Source organism: Rhinatrema bivittatum, chromosome 1 (assembly GCF_901001135.1).
Source record: "Rhinatrema bivittatum chromosome 1, aRhiBiv1.1, whole genome shotgun sequence".
NCBI classification, from domain to species: Eukaryota; Metazoa; Chordata; class Amphibia; order Gymnophiona; family Rhinatrematidae; genus Rhinatrema; species Rhinatrema bivittatum.
In genome coordinates this window covers 238,037,593-238,053,138 of record NC_042615.1, presented here as the reverse complement: position 1 = coordinate 238,053,138, position 15,546 = coordinate 238,037,593, and the positions used below count along the sequence as shown (strand labels likewise).

Below are 15,546 nucleotides of genomic sequence, written 5' to 3'. Positions count from 1 at the left end.
CTTCTCTTGCTTTATTTTCCCTTACATCAGTATCAACACTGGAGAGATGAGGGCCGCCTTGCAGCTGTGCACTGGCGTCAGCTGGCACCCTGCGATCTGCAGAGATCCTGGCCTGTGCTGCTGTTCTAGCACGTCAAGTTTTTTTTTTCTTGTCCCGAGTTACACAGGAAAGAAGCTGTGCAAAATGTATTTGAGATACTAAAGATCATAAGATTCAGTCAGTCGCAGAGAAATGGAAGGCACTGGTAGTTTTTTCGTGTCTGACTTCCAACATGTTTGTCAGTCACGCATAACTTAAGGGAAATAAGGCATATTAAGTGGGGCTTCCCTCATGTATAGCTAGTTACTGAGGGGGAAGAAAAGCTGCATGTGTTGGAAGGCTCTTGAGAATGCAAGTTCCTAATTGACCTAGCAGTGATAAAACAAATACAGTGCTGAATTATCCTGATTATTCTTTCCTTGACTCAAGTTTTCCAGCATTTTTTATTTTAATTTTTTATAATATAATATATATATAAAATATATATATAAAATAAATAATATTTTATTTAAGTTTTCCTTGCATTGTTTATTCTAGTTCGCCAAATCCACTCCTATCTGTGAAATGTTTTTTCTAACTATTCCCGCTATTAGCATTATTGATCTTATTCCTGGGTTAGGGTATTTTAGCAATACATACAGTCTCCTATATGTCAGCCTCCTTCTGTCATTCCTTTATTTGTTTTAATCAAATGACAGGATCCAGAATTATCTTTTGTAGCACTTTAGATTATTACTGTTTTCAATGAAGCAGGCAGCTTTAAAAGACAGAACTAGTGTTAAGCATGAGAAAAACAAAACTGAGCTACAGAGTTTACTCTGTAAAATCTACTAGATGTCCCCAAATTGAGTAATATTGTTTGCTTTGTCAGTTCTCATCAGAAACATTAAATCTGTTCCATATCTTCTCTGGATCCTTAGCTCAGGGTTGAGTATGTTTGTTTTAAAGATTTTACTGGGCAACAACATGGTCAGCCAGGACCTCAGCTGCTATCTTTACAAAATTAACATCAAACACAAAAGCAGACCCACAGCTTTATTGAAACACAACATAGCCATCTTTACCTGATCTCTTAAGCCTTGGTGGTCATCTGCCACCCCCAAGCCTCTCAGCGTGCAGGCCTCCAGCTGCACCATCCCACCTCAGTGTGCAGCCACCTCTAGAGTGACTGCACTCAATCACTCCAAACAAACTCAGGGTTCCCATTGACTATCCAGCTGACTCATCAACACAACCCTGTAAAATTAACCAAGCTCTGTTAAATATACCATAGGCACAAGAAAGTCAAAGGCTTATCCCATGTCCCCCAAAAGATGCGGCCTATGAATCTCTGAAAGCAAAGTATCGTCCAAGGCTTCCTGGAAAACATTCTCCTAGGACAAGCAGAATGATAGTCCTCACACATGGGTGTCATCATCAGATGGAGTCTAGCATGGAAAACTTCTGTCAAAGCATGCCCAGCATGCCACTATTCACGCGTCCATGTGGAGTCTCCCTTCAGTCTCTTCTTTTCCATGGAGCTGTTTGCCTCGCGGTTTTTTGGAGCTCTGCTCTTTAGAGTCTTTTCTTGGTACTTTCATCAGTATTTTTCTACAGTGGGTCCCCCTTCCCCTGTTGGTACTTCAGGGTGGCCTGGCAAGTTTTTTTTTTTTTTTGTACCTTCTCTGTGGTCTATTCCTGACTGTGCCATTCTCGATATCCGCCGGTCATCAACCACTCACTGGCTTTTTCATGGCGTTGTTGGGTTTTTGTCGGTTTCCAGTGTACATGGACCATGTCCATCACAGATCTGTTTTATGTTTGCATTCTCTGCCTGGTGGCATCGCACGACATCCAGGGGTGTTGTCTTTGTCACCAAATGACCCCCAAGGGTCGTCAGACTCGACTTGATAAAATGGAAAAACTCTTAGGGTCGAAAAAATCTGACCCTTTAACCCCAGCATCAGGCACCTCTCCTTCCAAGGACTGTGGGGAACCGATGAAGCTGCTTCCCTCTGTGCCCACTCCCCTTTCGGCACCCTCTTATGACGCGGTTCGGGAGATAGGCATTCTCCAGTGTCGTGGCGGTCAAGAACCTCAGGATAATCTCTATCCTCTGTACGGGGAAAGACCAGGCTGAGCACCATGGGAAACCTCTGAAGCATAAACACCGGTCACAGGCAGCACCGGGGTCCAATGTGCTGCCCCCAAAGTGACCCCCGCGGAGAGGGGGCATCAACTTCCATCATGGCTGGGAGTCCTGGGCATTCCCCACAGACATTGGTGCTGCGTACTGACTCCCCCTGGGGCTCCAGTGAGGCTCTGGTGATGACTTGTCCTTCTCCTTCTCCCTCTGTCATCGCTTCGGTGGACTTTAGGGAGGAGCTGGACCACAGAGTGCAACAGGTGGTGCTCCAAGCCCTTCAGGGCATCAAGCCTCCTGCTCCGCCAGTGCCCCCGGCATCCGAGCCTGCCCCTGTGATGCTAGCGCTGCTGCTACAGCGACTCAACGTCCTCTTGGGTGATCTGCCCACACAGCCACCACCAGTGCCCAGGGTCTCTCGATGCCCCAGCAGTTGCCAAGTCCCCCTCCATCCGGAATGTTCACCATTATGGGTTCCTCGGAGGAGGATGATGTCGCCTGTCTGGAGGCACCATTTGAGCCGGTGCCACACCACTCTTGCCCAGTCCGGTTCCTTGTGCCTTTGGTTCTGAGGCAGAGGGTCTAAGGCAGGGACCTTCCTTGGGGCACCCCAGGGGACGTCAGTGAGGAGGAAGCCCTGTATGATCCCTGGGGAGATGATAGCTCTGAGTCTTCCTCGCAGGACTCTGGAGACATGCCCTTGGATCCATCTCCTCCAGATCAGAGGCATAGATTTCCCCCATCCCCAGATCTGACCTTTGTGGGCTTTGTTTGGGCTATGGCTGAGTCTGTCCCCTTCCAGCTTCTGGTGGAGGAGGATGCTTGTCACAAAATGCTTGAGGTTCTGCAGTTCATGAATGCCCTAAAGAAGGTGCTCACTATTCCCATCCATGATATTTTCAAGGAATTGCTCCTTAGGATGTGGGAGCACCCAATCTCCATACAGCCGGTGAAACCTAAGGCAGATGCACTCTACCTCATCCAACCAGCCTTAAGTTTTGAGAGGCGCCTGCTCCCACACTAGTCAGTGATGGTGATCGGCCCTTAAAGCCAAATGCTCCCGTACCCATGCTTTGGTGCCTCCAGGGTGGGAACACTAGGCTGCAGATGCCCTGGATAGGATGGTGTATCAGGTCGCGATGTTGATTGCTCGCATTGCCTCCTACCAGCTTTACATGAGGCAGAATATTCACAACCTCTGGAAGTAGGTCCAGGAGGTAGCTGATCACCTTCCCCAGCAACAGCAGGAAGATCTCCTGGCCGTTGCCGAGCAGGGCCTCGAGTGCGGCATATGCACTGCGTTCCACCTATCATGCTTTTGAGTCCACGGCCTGGGTAGTGGCGGTGGGCATTGCGCCTGTAGACTGGCATGGCTCCGAGCATCAAACCTATGACCAAAGGTCCAAGACAAACTCGCTGTTTGGCGACAAGGTGTGGGATGCTGTAAGTCAGCTGAAAGACCACCATGAGACCCTCCAGCATCTCTCTGCCAGCACTTCGGACCCTCCATCCTCCGTCCAGAAGTCCTCACGTCCGGGAAGCAGAAGGTCATTTTGTCGCCAGAGGAATTATCCTCCGGCCCTGTGTACCCACGTGCTGCAAGGGAATTCTAGGGGCCCCAGCAAAGCCCCCACCACAGGGTTTTGTCTGGTCCCAAGGGAGCATAAGCCCAGTGCCCAGTACCCGTACTCTCTGCCTTGAAGCCCACAGTCTGAGGTCAGCTACAGTCCTAGGACCAATAGCCACAGATCACCTTGGACCACTGTCCTGTCCATCATCCTGAGTGTCCCGGAGGACTCTTCCCCCCCCCCTGCTCATCATGGGGCCAGACCCCACATCATGAGGTTCTTTGGACAGAGCTCTCCGCCTTGTGGGAGTGGTAGAACCCATTCCGCAAGGTCAACAAGGACGGGGATTCTACTCCAAATACTTCTTGATTCTAAAGAAAACAGGAGGGGGGGGGGGGGGTGTTACGCCCCATCATAGACTTGAGGGCTTTGAACAAATATCTATGAAGAGAAGTTCAAGATGGTCGTGCTGGGCACCCTGATTTCCCTCCTGCAAAGAGGATTGGCTTTGCTCCCTCAATCTAAAGGATGCCTTGCCTATGCCCAAATAGGAATCTCCCCCAGTCACAGGCGTTACCTACAATTCTTGGTAGGTGACAATCACTTCCAGTACAAGGTGTTAGCGTTCAGCCTGGCCTCCACCCCACATTTTTTCACCAAGTGCTTGGCAAGCATTGGGACACACATTAGTCATCTAGGGTGCACTTCTTCCCCTACTTGGACAAATGGCTGGTCAAGGAGGCCACACGCAGAAGGATGCTTCATTCCCTCAACTTGACCATATGGCTGCTGGAATCCCTTGGGTTTGTTATCAACTACCCGAAGCCCCACCTTGTTCAGCCGACTCAGTTGGACTTAATCGGATCTCACCTGGATAATGACCCAAGGCTGGGCTTTCCTTCCTTACGACAGATCGCTTGCTCTAGCATCTCTGGTGAGGTTGGTCTGCTGCAGCAGATGTGTGCTGGCCCGCCTTATGCTTCGGTTGTTGGGTCACATGGCTGCCTCTTTCCATGTCACCTCCTTGGCCCGCTTGCACATGCAGAGAGCCCAATGGACTCTGCAGTCGCAGTGTGGCGCCAAGCCTCCCAGGACCTCAGTGTATGGGTGCTCATCACACCTCCCTCCAGATCTTCCTGTCCTGGTGGGAAATTCTGCCCAACCTGGAGTGCAGGTGGGGTGGGGTTCCCTTTCAGATGCCTCCATGCCAGGTTATGCTCACTACGTATGCTTCCACCCTGGGCTGGAGGGTGCATGCGGACGGCCTCCGCACACAAAGGGGCGGATTTTAAGAGCCCTGCTCGCCTAAATCTGCCCAAATCCGGGCGGATTTAGGCGAGCAGGGCCCTGCGCGCCGGTGAGCCTATTTTACATAGGCCTACCAGTGCGCACAGAGCCCCGGGACTCGCGTAAGTCCCGGGGTTTTCGGAGGGGGCCGTGTTGGGGGCGGGACCGAGCGCAGCGGCGTTTTCGGGGCGTGTCGGGAGCGTTCCGGGGGCGGGCTCGGGGGCGTGGCTACGGCCCGGGGCGGTCCGGGGGCGTGGCCGCACCCTCCAGACCCGCCCCCAGGTCGTGTCCCGGCGTGCTAGCGGCCTGCTGGCGCGCGGGGATTTACTTCTCCCTGCGGGAGGCGTAAATCCCCCGACAACGGTAAGGATGGGGTTTAGACAGGGCCGGGCGGATGGGTTAGGTAGAGGAAGGGAGGGGAAGGTGAGGGGAGGGCGTTAGAGGATTCCCTCCGAGGCCGCTCCGATTTCGGAGCGGCCTCGGAGGGAACGGGGGTAGGCTGCGCGGCTTGGCGCGCGCCGGCTATACAGAATTGATAGCCTTGCGTGCGACGATCCCGGATGCGGCTCCGCGCCTATCTACTAAAATCCAGCGTACTTTTGTTGGCACCTGGAGCGCCAACAAAAGTACGCCTATTCGCGGTATTTGAAAATCTACCCCAAAGTCGCTGGTTGGCCCAGGAGGCTTCATGCCAGATCAACTTCCTGGAACTTCAGGTGATCAGGTATGTGCTCTTGGTGTTCCGGGATCGCCTGTCCAATTGAGTAGTCCTGGTCCAGACCAACAACCAGGTAACAATGTACATCAATAAGCAAAGAGGTAGTGGATTGCTCCTCCTCTGCCAGGAAGCTGCCTAGATTTGGTCATGGGCCCAGTCCCAGGGAATTCTGCTCTGAGCAGTGTATCTAGCAGGGTCAGAGAATGTGATGGCGGATTGCCTGAGCTGAGCGTTCCATCCCCACGAGTTGTCCCTGACCAGGCAGTGGCGACTTGCCTTTTCTGCCTCTGTAGGGAACCGGACATAGATCTTGTCACCTCCCCGTACAACAATAAAGTGATAAACTTCTGCTCCCTTCACTGGGGAACTGGGAGACCAGCCTCAGATGTCTTTGCCCGCCATTAGGGCAAGGGCCTTCTGTATGCATATCCTCCACTTCCGCTGGTGTTAAACTCTCCTGAAGCTCCGGCAGGACGGGGTACCATGATTCTTGTGGATCTCTGGTGGCCGAACAGGCTTGATTCCCAATTCTTTGGGACCTCTCCGTCAGGGGACCTCCCCCAACCTGATCATACTGGATCGAGGCAGGCTGCGCCATCCCAACCTCTGGGCACTATCTCTGACTGCCTGGATGTTGAGAGGTTAGTCCTGTGGTCCCTTGACCTCTCTGAGGATGTGTCTCAGGTTCTGGTAGCTTCTCGAAAACCATCCACCAGAAAGTCATACACTTATTTTATTTATTTGCTTTTTTATACCGACATTCGTTGGGGTACATCACATCGGTTCACATAATAACAGGTTAATAGCGTGACGGGGTCAAGCTGTTTTTACATTGTAACAGTAGAACATAGTAACATTAAAACAAAAGGGATTGTAACTTTAATACATGCGTAGGAACAAATTAACAGTGAAAAAACCTCCTCCACTTTGAAGTGGAGAAGGTTCTCCATTTGGTGTGAGAGACAGACATGACTTGGATCCATTCGCTTGTCCTACTTCCAAGTTGTTTGATTACTTGCGATCCCTTTCCGATGCTGGTTTGAAAATCAACTCTGTCAGAGTGCACCTCAGTGCTGTCTGGTCTACCACCACAAGGTGGATAATTCACCGATTTTCATGCATCCTATGGTGAGCAGATTCATGTGGGGTTTGCTTCAGCTGAAACCTCCCCTGCGGCCTCCTGCTGTGTCCTGGGATCTTAATGTAGTTCTGGCTTGTCTCATGCAAGATCCCTTCGAACCACTGCGTTCCTGTGAGTTGAAGTACCTGACATGGAAGGTGATCTTCCTGATTGCAGTTACTTCAGCACACAGGGTTAGTGAGCTTTAGGCGTTTGTGACATATCCACCTTACACTAAGTTTTTCAATGACAGAGTGGTGCTTTGTAGCCACCCTACATTCTTGCCCATCTGATTTCATCTCAACCAGTCAATTGTCCTACCTACCTTTTTTTCCCCAGGCCACATTCTCACCACGATGAGTGGGCTCGACTCAGCCTGGACTGCAAAAGAGCCTTGGCTTTCTATCTAGAGAGAACAGCAGGCCACTGACAGTCCATGCAACTCTTTGTCTCCTTAAATAAGAACAGATTGGGAGTTGCAGTCATCAAGCACACGTTATCCAACTAGCTGGCGGATTGTATTTCCTTCTGCTATGCACAAGTGGTCCTTCAGCTTGGAGGCCACGTCAAGACTCATTCCGTCCGTGCAATAGTGGCTTCGGTAGCCCATCTGCATGCGGTTCCCATGGCCAACATTTGCAAGGTGGCGACATGGAGCTCCCTCCACATGTTCATGGCCCATTACTGTTTGGATAGAGATAGCCGTAGGGACAGCAACTTTTGTCAAGCTGTTCTGCAGAACCTCCTTCAGTATGAAATAGCCCAACTCTTCCTGCCTGGAGCCTGCTTTTTTCGTGGCAGGCTTCTCCCTAGGATTTCCACACCACTGCAGTTGTTGTGCCCATTAGCGCTAGGTTCGGTGGCTGTGGATCTGTATCAGTTTGGGAGTAGCCTGCAGCTTGGTATTCACCCATGTATGAGAACTACCACTCTGCTTGTCCTAGGAGAAAGCAGAGTTGCTTACCTGTAACAGGTGTTCTCCTAGGACAGCAGGATGTTAGTCCTCAGGAAACCCCCCCACCACCCCGCGGAGTTGGGTTTCTACTATGTTTTATTTTTTCGTAATTTTGTGTTGAGACTGAAGGGGGACCCCGCGTGGACATGTGGATAGTGGCATGCTGGGTATGCTCAGTGTGCCTAGTCAAAGTTCTAGAAATTTTGATAGAAGATTTCCGTGCTGGGCTGCATCTGATGATGTCACCCACATGTGAGCATTAACATCCTGCAGTCCTAGGAGAACACCTGTTACAGGTAAGCATCTGTGCTTTCTCTCTAAGGATTGGGTTGCTGTGAGCATAAAATTGATAGGCTTTTTGCATCAAAGAAAGTAGTGCTCACAGGGTAATGTAGGAAAATGGATTGTGTTCTAGGGCTCCTGGTAGCAGCAAATTTTCTGCCAAGTGTCAGTTAAACTTATGGTCCAAAGTCACTTCAAAACTAGCCTAGAATTAGACAATTATTTAAAATGGGAAAACCAATAACATTTTTTTTTTAATCAATACATTGCTTCCTACTAGCCCATAAGTGCTATGGGCAATAGCCCCTGCTTTAACAAAAAGAGAAACAATGGCAGCTCAAAAAAAAAAGCTACCCTTTTTTTGGATTACAAAGTAGCAAAGTAATTTGAAAAATGACAGAGAGTGCACATGGAGTCCCTAAAAATCTTTATTTGCTTAAAGCTGAAACTGGATGTGCGTGGACTTCGAACTGCCCGGCGTTCAGTTACAGCTGGTGGAGGTTGTGATGGAAAGAGGAGTGGTAAATAAGCGCTGTAGAAGGTAGAGCTTATGCCTTTACTCCTTGATCCACTGGCCAAACAAAGGAGGTACAAGAGGGCAGTGGTCTAAAATGTCGTCTGTCAATGGAGCACTGCTTTAAAGGCCTCCAAGCCCAAAGAAGAATGCAGCTTCAATAAACTGACTCAATGGTTGGTTGGTTCTTGAAACTTACATTTCTAAACCAAACTTAGACGCTAGGATAACACCTAAGACTTTGGCTGTCCCTGACATAATTTACTTTGCTTCCATCTCAAGAGACAGCTGTGCAGTGTCTACCCAACCATAACCTATTCTGAGAACCTCAATTTTAGAAGACAATCTGCAGCAGCTGATGGTTTAGCATTCATTTCCAACAGTGCCCACCAACCTCCCTCCCCATTGGAACCATAGGCCGGATGTCATCTGCATATAAGAAGCCTTGCACATTCTTGCGTTTACAGTATCATTCCCAAGGGATGAATGAAGATGTTAAACCCAGAATAACTCCAGACCTAGCTCCTAAAATCGGGGTCAGAACTGTTTGAACAAGTGTCTGAGTAGATCTCTCCCTAAGAAAAGCAGTAATCCATTATAGCACTGCAATCTTGCCATTTTAGCATGGCAGAGACACTTGGAAGTGCATATTCAAAAGAATTTAACTGGCTAACTCAAAAGTTAGATGACTAAATATTTGGGTGCATATCTTGCTAAATTCTAGGTGGCTAATAATATTAGGAGGCTAGAATTTAGCTAGATAAGTTAGGGGTGTTCAGGGGTCATAACTGGGAGGAGTGGTTGGCCTGCTAAGCTTGGTCAGGCCAAAGACCTGTCCTAATGTTAATTGGCTATAGTTAGCCGGCTATCTTTAAGATAGCCGGCTATATTCAATTGTGTGGCTGCACTATAGACTATATCTCCAAAGTTAGCTGGATAAGTTTTATCCAGCTAACTTTGCTATCCAGACCTTGTCTGAATCAGGACCTTTAGTGATTTTGGTGGTCCTGTGGTGTACTGATTTTTAAACTTTCGTGGCTGCCTCCTCTTTTGAAGATCAGCAATGAACAAAGTATTTTAAATGACTAGAGCTGTGGTCCTGACCATAGCAGCCAGAGACTGCTCTTCATGCATCTCTGCATTCTGGGTAGCTTTTCTTGCTGTTGCTTTAGTTTGAAAGCTAGAAAAAAAAATTTTTGTTTTCCAATTTTTTTTTTTTTTTTTTTTTTTGCAGCCAGTGTATTACAAGTGGTATAGGTATGGTCCTGTGCTTTGCCCAGTGGTGTGGGACGTTATACTCTCCCTTCATACGCTAAAGCAGCAGTATTGGCTAGATTCCATATATCAACTTGACTATTTTTTGTGTACTATGTCTATTACCCTGATACATGCAGAAATATGTGTGACTTTATTATTTAATAATTCTGAAACAGAAATAGAACTCATGTTACACAAGAAATTATGCATAATCAATTTCACAGATTTGATTGGTTAAGGGTAAAATTACTGTTGCTTTGTTTTTTTCGATTTCCAGGATTCTAAGTGACAGTTAACAGCACAAGACAATAAAGTGCCTTGCTCACTTTTCTGGAATGCTACGTCTAGTGACAGGAAATGATGAAAAGACCTGGCTGTTTCAAAGGTGCTCCCAGGTAATTTACCGGCTCTTAATTTATTTTAACAGTAATGCTTGGCCAACCGATTATGCAACTCCTTGCATCACCTAGGTTTGGCTCATAATGAGCACTAACCATTGTTCCATGGTCTCTGTGGACTGCTTCACTGTGTAACACGCTCCGAACGCACTCGCCGGAAGAGCATGAGGTTAAATAAACAGTGATGACGATGGACGGCGATGATCAAGTTGAGTGTACCGCACAACGTGTGCCCCATACTTCTGTAATGACTCTAAAGTTCGGTGCTAAGCAACCATCTTTATTTCGTGGCAGGAGGAGAGCATCACTTTTTTACCTATTATGTGCAGCCTCCTGACTCCCTTTCAGTCTGACAGCTGATCATGCAAAGCCAGTGGGGTCCCCCGGCCTTCAGATGTCAGATTGAAGCTGGCAGAGGAGGCGAGCGAGTGTTGCTGTCTTTCTGCCAGCGGGAAGGCGAGAGGGGAGGGTAAGATTTACCGGACTTCTGGTGGGTGAATCTGGACACTGATTCCCTGTAGGGGCTAGTGGGTGAGCAAGAAGCTCATTTTGGTGGGAGGGAGAAAGTCTGGTGAACTCTCCTCGTGGAAAATTGCAGTAATCTACTCTCAAAATATATCTTGAAAGCACATTTTAAGTTTTGTTACCACAACATATTTTGGGCTTCTTACAAAAGCCTCAGGGCTGGCAGGTATGTCCTGCATATGAGAGAATTAATTATGCTAAATTATGTCAAAATTAGCCAACAAAATCCACCTATTCCAAACATGTAAATTCTATGTGGGGGATATGCCCAGGTCAGAGACTTTGAAATGGGTTCCAGGAATTCTTACACTGATAAGTTATTAATATTCTTTGTTAGACAGTTCGTTTTCAACCAGAGAAGAAACCACTGGCTTTCTTTTTTGACTTTGTCTTTTTTTTTTCTTTTTCTGTCTGGTGTTTTCCTTTCTTCATCTTTTTCCTTCAAAGTGGATTTTTTAAATATATTATTTTCTCCAGTCTTTCTGCTTTTCCCTTAATTCTTTCCTTTCTTCTCTGCCTCTTTTTGTTCTCTTCTTGTTCTTCCTCTTCCTGCCTGTTCTCCTTTCCGTAATCTTCCTCCTCTTTCACCTACTCTTTGATATGTCATCCCCTTATCTCTTGTGATTTTCCCCCTGCTCCCCCCACCCAAATCCACAATCTTGTCTCTCTCTCCCTTCTCTGTCACAGGCCCTTTCTTCCTCTGTCCATCCAATATCTGGTCCCCTCTCTCTCTCTCCCCCTTCCCCCCTTCCTCTCTTCCCAAATCTTCTTTCGCTCTTGGTCCTCTCTCTAATCTCTCTCTCTCTCACTCTTTATTCTCAGACCTTTTCCCCTTCGTCACCCTGCCTCTTATCCAGGGTTTTTCTTCTGCAGCCCCCCTTCTGGGTCCTCTTTCTCTCCCTCACTCCATCTCTGCACCCTATCCTAGGTTTGATCTCTGCTCCCTACATCCCCCTCACGATCCCTGATATGCTCTATTCCAACCGTCCTGATATATAGCCCTGCTTGTCCTCCCAATCCTCTTCCCCACTCTTGATTGGCAGAAAAAGCAGTCCAATACTCCGTCAGCGTCTGTGCCCCTCTCCCCCAAGCATTTGCGGTCATCCTCACTTCCATCAGTATTCACCATCTTTTGCACGGCTTCCTCCAAAGCAGTCATCCCCTTCTCCCTCCAGCATTCAACCTTCTTCCCTCCCCACAAATCATTCTTGCTTGAAATGGAGCTCTGGGTAACTCCCTCCTTCCATCTCAGCTGCAGCAGACTCGGCAGAGACTATCCCTGTACTCAAGGTGGCAGGTGGAGTTGGGGATGGACAGGAGAAGGAGGGAGGGGAGAGACTGGAGCAGGGAGCAGAGACTTTTCTTTGCCCTTCGCTGTTGCTTTGTGGGCTCCCTGCCTCTGCCCCTCGCCTCCTATCTCCCCCAGATCTGCCCAGATGCTTCAGGGATAGGCGAGAAGGGCTAGATCAGCAAACAAGAGGTTTTGGGCACTGTCCAGTGGTGTCTGGGAAATGGGCTTAGGTTGGAGGATCACACTGGACTTGCCGGCACTGGGAGAACTTTTCCAAGGCACCCCAGTTGAGAATCATTGGTCTTAATTTATGAACGTACGGTAACCAGGATTATCCAGAGGGTGTTTGCAAAGTTGGTCTTACCTACGTAAAAATATATTGATAAGGAATAATGGGGAATTCAGCTCTAAACTGCTGCAAATGGGCCTGGATTTTCAAGGCAGCCACATGCGTGTAGTATAAGCTTTAATGTGCAGCCAGTGGCTCCAATTTAGCTCATGAATATTCATTCCGAAGAAACCTGAAAACCAGACCTGTTTGCGGCATTCTGGCACCAGAGTTGATTGTCCCCATTCTAAGAAGTGAAATTGTATTGCCATGTATTCCAAAAGAACATCCCAAGGAGCCAGGAATGTTTTCTTTCTGTGGCAAGAATGGTCCGACTTTGCCTAAAGAGCAGCCATCGTAATGTTGATGACTTGAGTGTTGCATAATCGTTCAGCGTGTTTGCTTGCAGCTTTACAAGACAGGGGTCATTAAGCAAGGAAATACCCATTTTGAAACTCATGTTTATCCTTTGGATGGTCCTGAGAATGTTGTGCTGTTGAATATCCAGTTAAATCTTATACCGCACAAAACTCAAGTGCTTAGATTTAGGACAGCCCTTTGTACACAGAGTTGCCTGCACAGATTTATCAGTTCGCAGTGAATGTAGCACTAGCTGACTAAATTTTTCCCTGGCTCCCCGACCCCTTTTTACTGACCTGTGTGCAGAATGATTTTGTGCAGGTGGATATTTATAACCAGTTAGATTTATGCAGTTAAGACAATTTTAACAGCATAAATCCTTTGAATATCAGCTCCTAAATACATAACATGCATTTAAATTCTGATAACTGGAATTAAGGGTCAACAAACAAGTTGCAGGTGATACCTTTTTATTGGACTAACTTAATACATCTGTGATGAGCTTTCAAGTAATCTGAAAAAAGGGCATTAATCCTCTAGAACACTGGTTCTCCAAACCAGTCAGGCTTTCAGCATATCCACAATGAATATGCATGAAGTATATTTGCAATGTATGGAAGCAGTGCATACAAATCTATCTCATTGTAGATATCTTGAAAACCAGACAGGCTTGGTGTGTCCCCCATGACAGATATGAGAACCACTCCCCTAGAAATTCCCGGTTTCACTGAGTTCACAATTCAGAATGCCTGTGTCAAATTATTCATTTTGTTTCTTAATTAAAAAAAAAACCAAAACCCGCATTTAAGCAAATTAGTTTATAACAGCAATAATCACCTCCTCAGAGAGCATTTGTTATCATTTAAGTGTGTTTTCTCAAACTAAGAAAATCAATTTGACACAGGCAAAGCCAAATACTCTTCCCAAGCATCTTCATATATGTTTAGTGCAATATCTGCATGGGTGTTCTGATGCTGAACAGAGCAGCAGTACCTGATTTAGAGATCCATATACAGCTGCTGGCTGGCTACCAAAGTTACCAGATAAACTTACCTGAAATTCAGTGGCATGGGCGTGCTGCTGAATATCCCTGGCTGTCTTAAAGGTAGCCAGATAAACTTATCTGGCTAACTTTTCTGGCTAATTTTGGGATAGCCAGAAAAATCCCACCCCTGAAAGCTGGATTAGCTTTTACTGGACTATTTTATTTATTTATTTATTTAGACATTTTTATATACCGACAACCGTTTGCACATCGTATCGGTTTACAGTTAACTTAGAACAGATAAGCGAAAGCCTTTACATGGAACGGTAACTATAGTTAACTAAAAGGTTATCCAGGTAACTTGGGGCTGACCAGCACAATGGGATTTTCAAATCCTGCCATTTGTCTAAGTCCAAACTTAGCTGGAGAAATGGCACTGAATATCAGCTTCTTAAAAACCTAATGGGAGTAGTTAAGAGCTTTCATAAGCTACAAAAACTAATATCTCTTCTGGGATAAAATTAAAAATCAGAGGGAAAATTGTAGAGTTTCGTTTGCTTTTAATTTGCAAAATTCCTATAGATTATGCCTTTAAAATATTTTGAATCTAACACTGCACCTAAGTTAGATTCAAAATATTTTAAAGGCATAATCTATATGAATTTCGGGTGTCTCTGGAAAGGTAACCCCTGAAGAAGGATGCCATCCGAAACTTGTACAAGTCAGGTGGATTAACACATTTCAAAGGAGCATTGGAGAGGAAACATCGATATACATGGGAAATTCTTAAGCTAAGTATTGACACAATGACGGTGTTTTTAAATATTCAAATTTTGAGATGTCTTTGCAGGACACGATATAAGTATGATAAGAAATATTGAGAAACTGGATACATCATAAGCAAATTTTGTTTGTGGCACCATCACAATTATAAAAAGGGTGGAGGTGGTGAGTTTAGATTATAACTATGACAATGACGGGGTAACCGGGATGGTCCCCGCTTAAATACTTTATGAAACTACCACATTTCACTTTAAAAAAAAAAAAGTCTTTTCAATAAAAATAACAGGTGACCACGGCAGTACAATTTGATATTAAATAAGGAGGCAGTGGGTTTTCTATTGAATATTGACTTGAGACCAAACAGGACGCAACATGCTGAACAGATGCTGTACAATTCTGTCTGCTCTGGTAGAGCTCCTGCCTGGTGCCAGAACTTTAACTTCTCCAATTTGCAGTCCCTGTAGGAAGGATTCACCTTGGCAGCCAAGCCTCGGGATCTGGCTGCAGATCAAGGCTTTGGTGTTCCGTTCTTCGGCTTGTCAGCCAGTCAGTCTCAGAGTGCCGGCAGAACCTGCACCAACTCATTTCTTTTCCCCTATAGTTTCCGTCTGAATAGCAGTTACAGCCTTTCTGTATAACTGCTGTTTACTTTACTTTCAAGTGTCTGCTAGCAACTCATGCCCCTTAGTGTCTGCGGCCACCTACTGATTAGGCTGGCTGCTGTCAGAAACTGAGGGGGTCAAGTATGGGGAAAGGAAATGTCACAAGCAAGGCACAAACACTATAAGCTCCCGTAAGATTCCTCAAGGTAACGTTAATATGGCCTAGCTGAAAAATGCAGATCTAGCTCAGCCTCATCCTAAGAATACACAGACAAGGACGCAGGCTAATATAGCAAATACACGGGGGAAGGGGAAATGCAAGTCCACACTGTAGCATCACAGTAAAAATCCTGTTATCCAGTCTGCACGGGGAGTAGTCCATGCTGGTTAACTGAGAGAATACTGCTTCCT

The 15,546-nt window shown here is 46.7% G+C and overlaps 1 protein-coding gene across 8 annotated transcripts in view; it reads left to right on the top strand.

The window, feature by feature from the left end:
- ST3GAL5 (ST3 beta-galactoside alpha-2,3-sialyltransferase 5) overlaps positions 1 to 15,546 on the top strand; it is a 297,392-nt gene that overhangs the window by 184,100 nt on the left and 97,746 nt on the right. For all 8 annotated transcript variants that reach the window (XM_029592756.1, XM_029592753.1, XM_029592758.1 and 5 more), the window contains one exon: positions 10,141 to 10,258. In XM_029592756.1, the coding sequence (XP_029448616.1) occupies positions 10,221 to 10,258 (38 nt within the window). In that variant the 5' untranslated portion in view covers positions 10,141 to 10,220. The remainder of the gene's footprint in view (positions 1 to 10,140; positions 10,259 to 15,546) is intronic.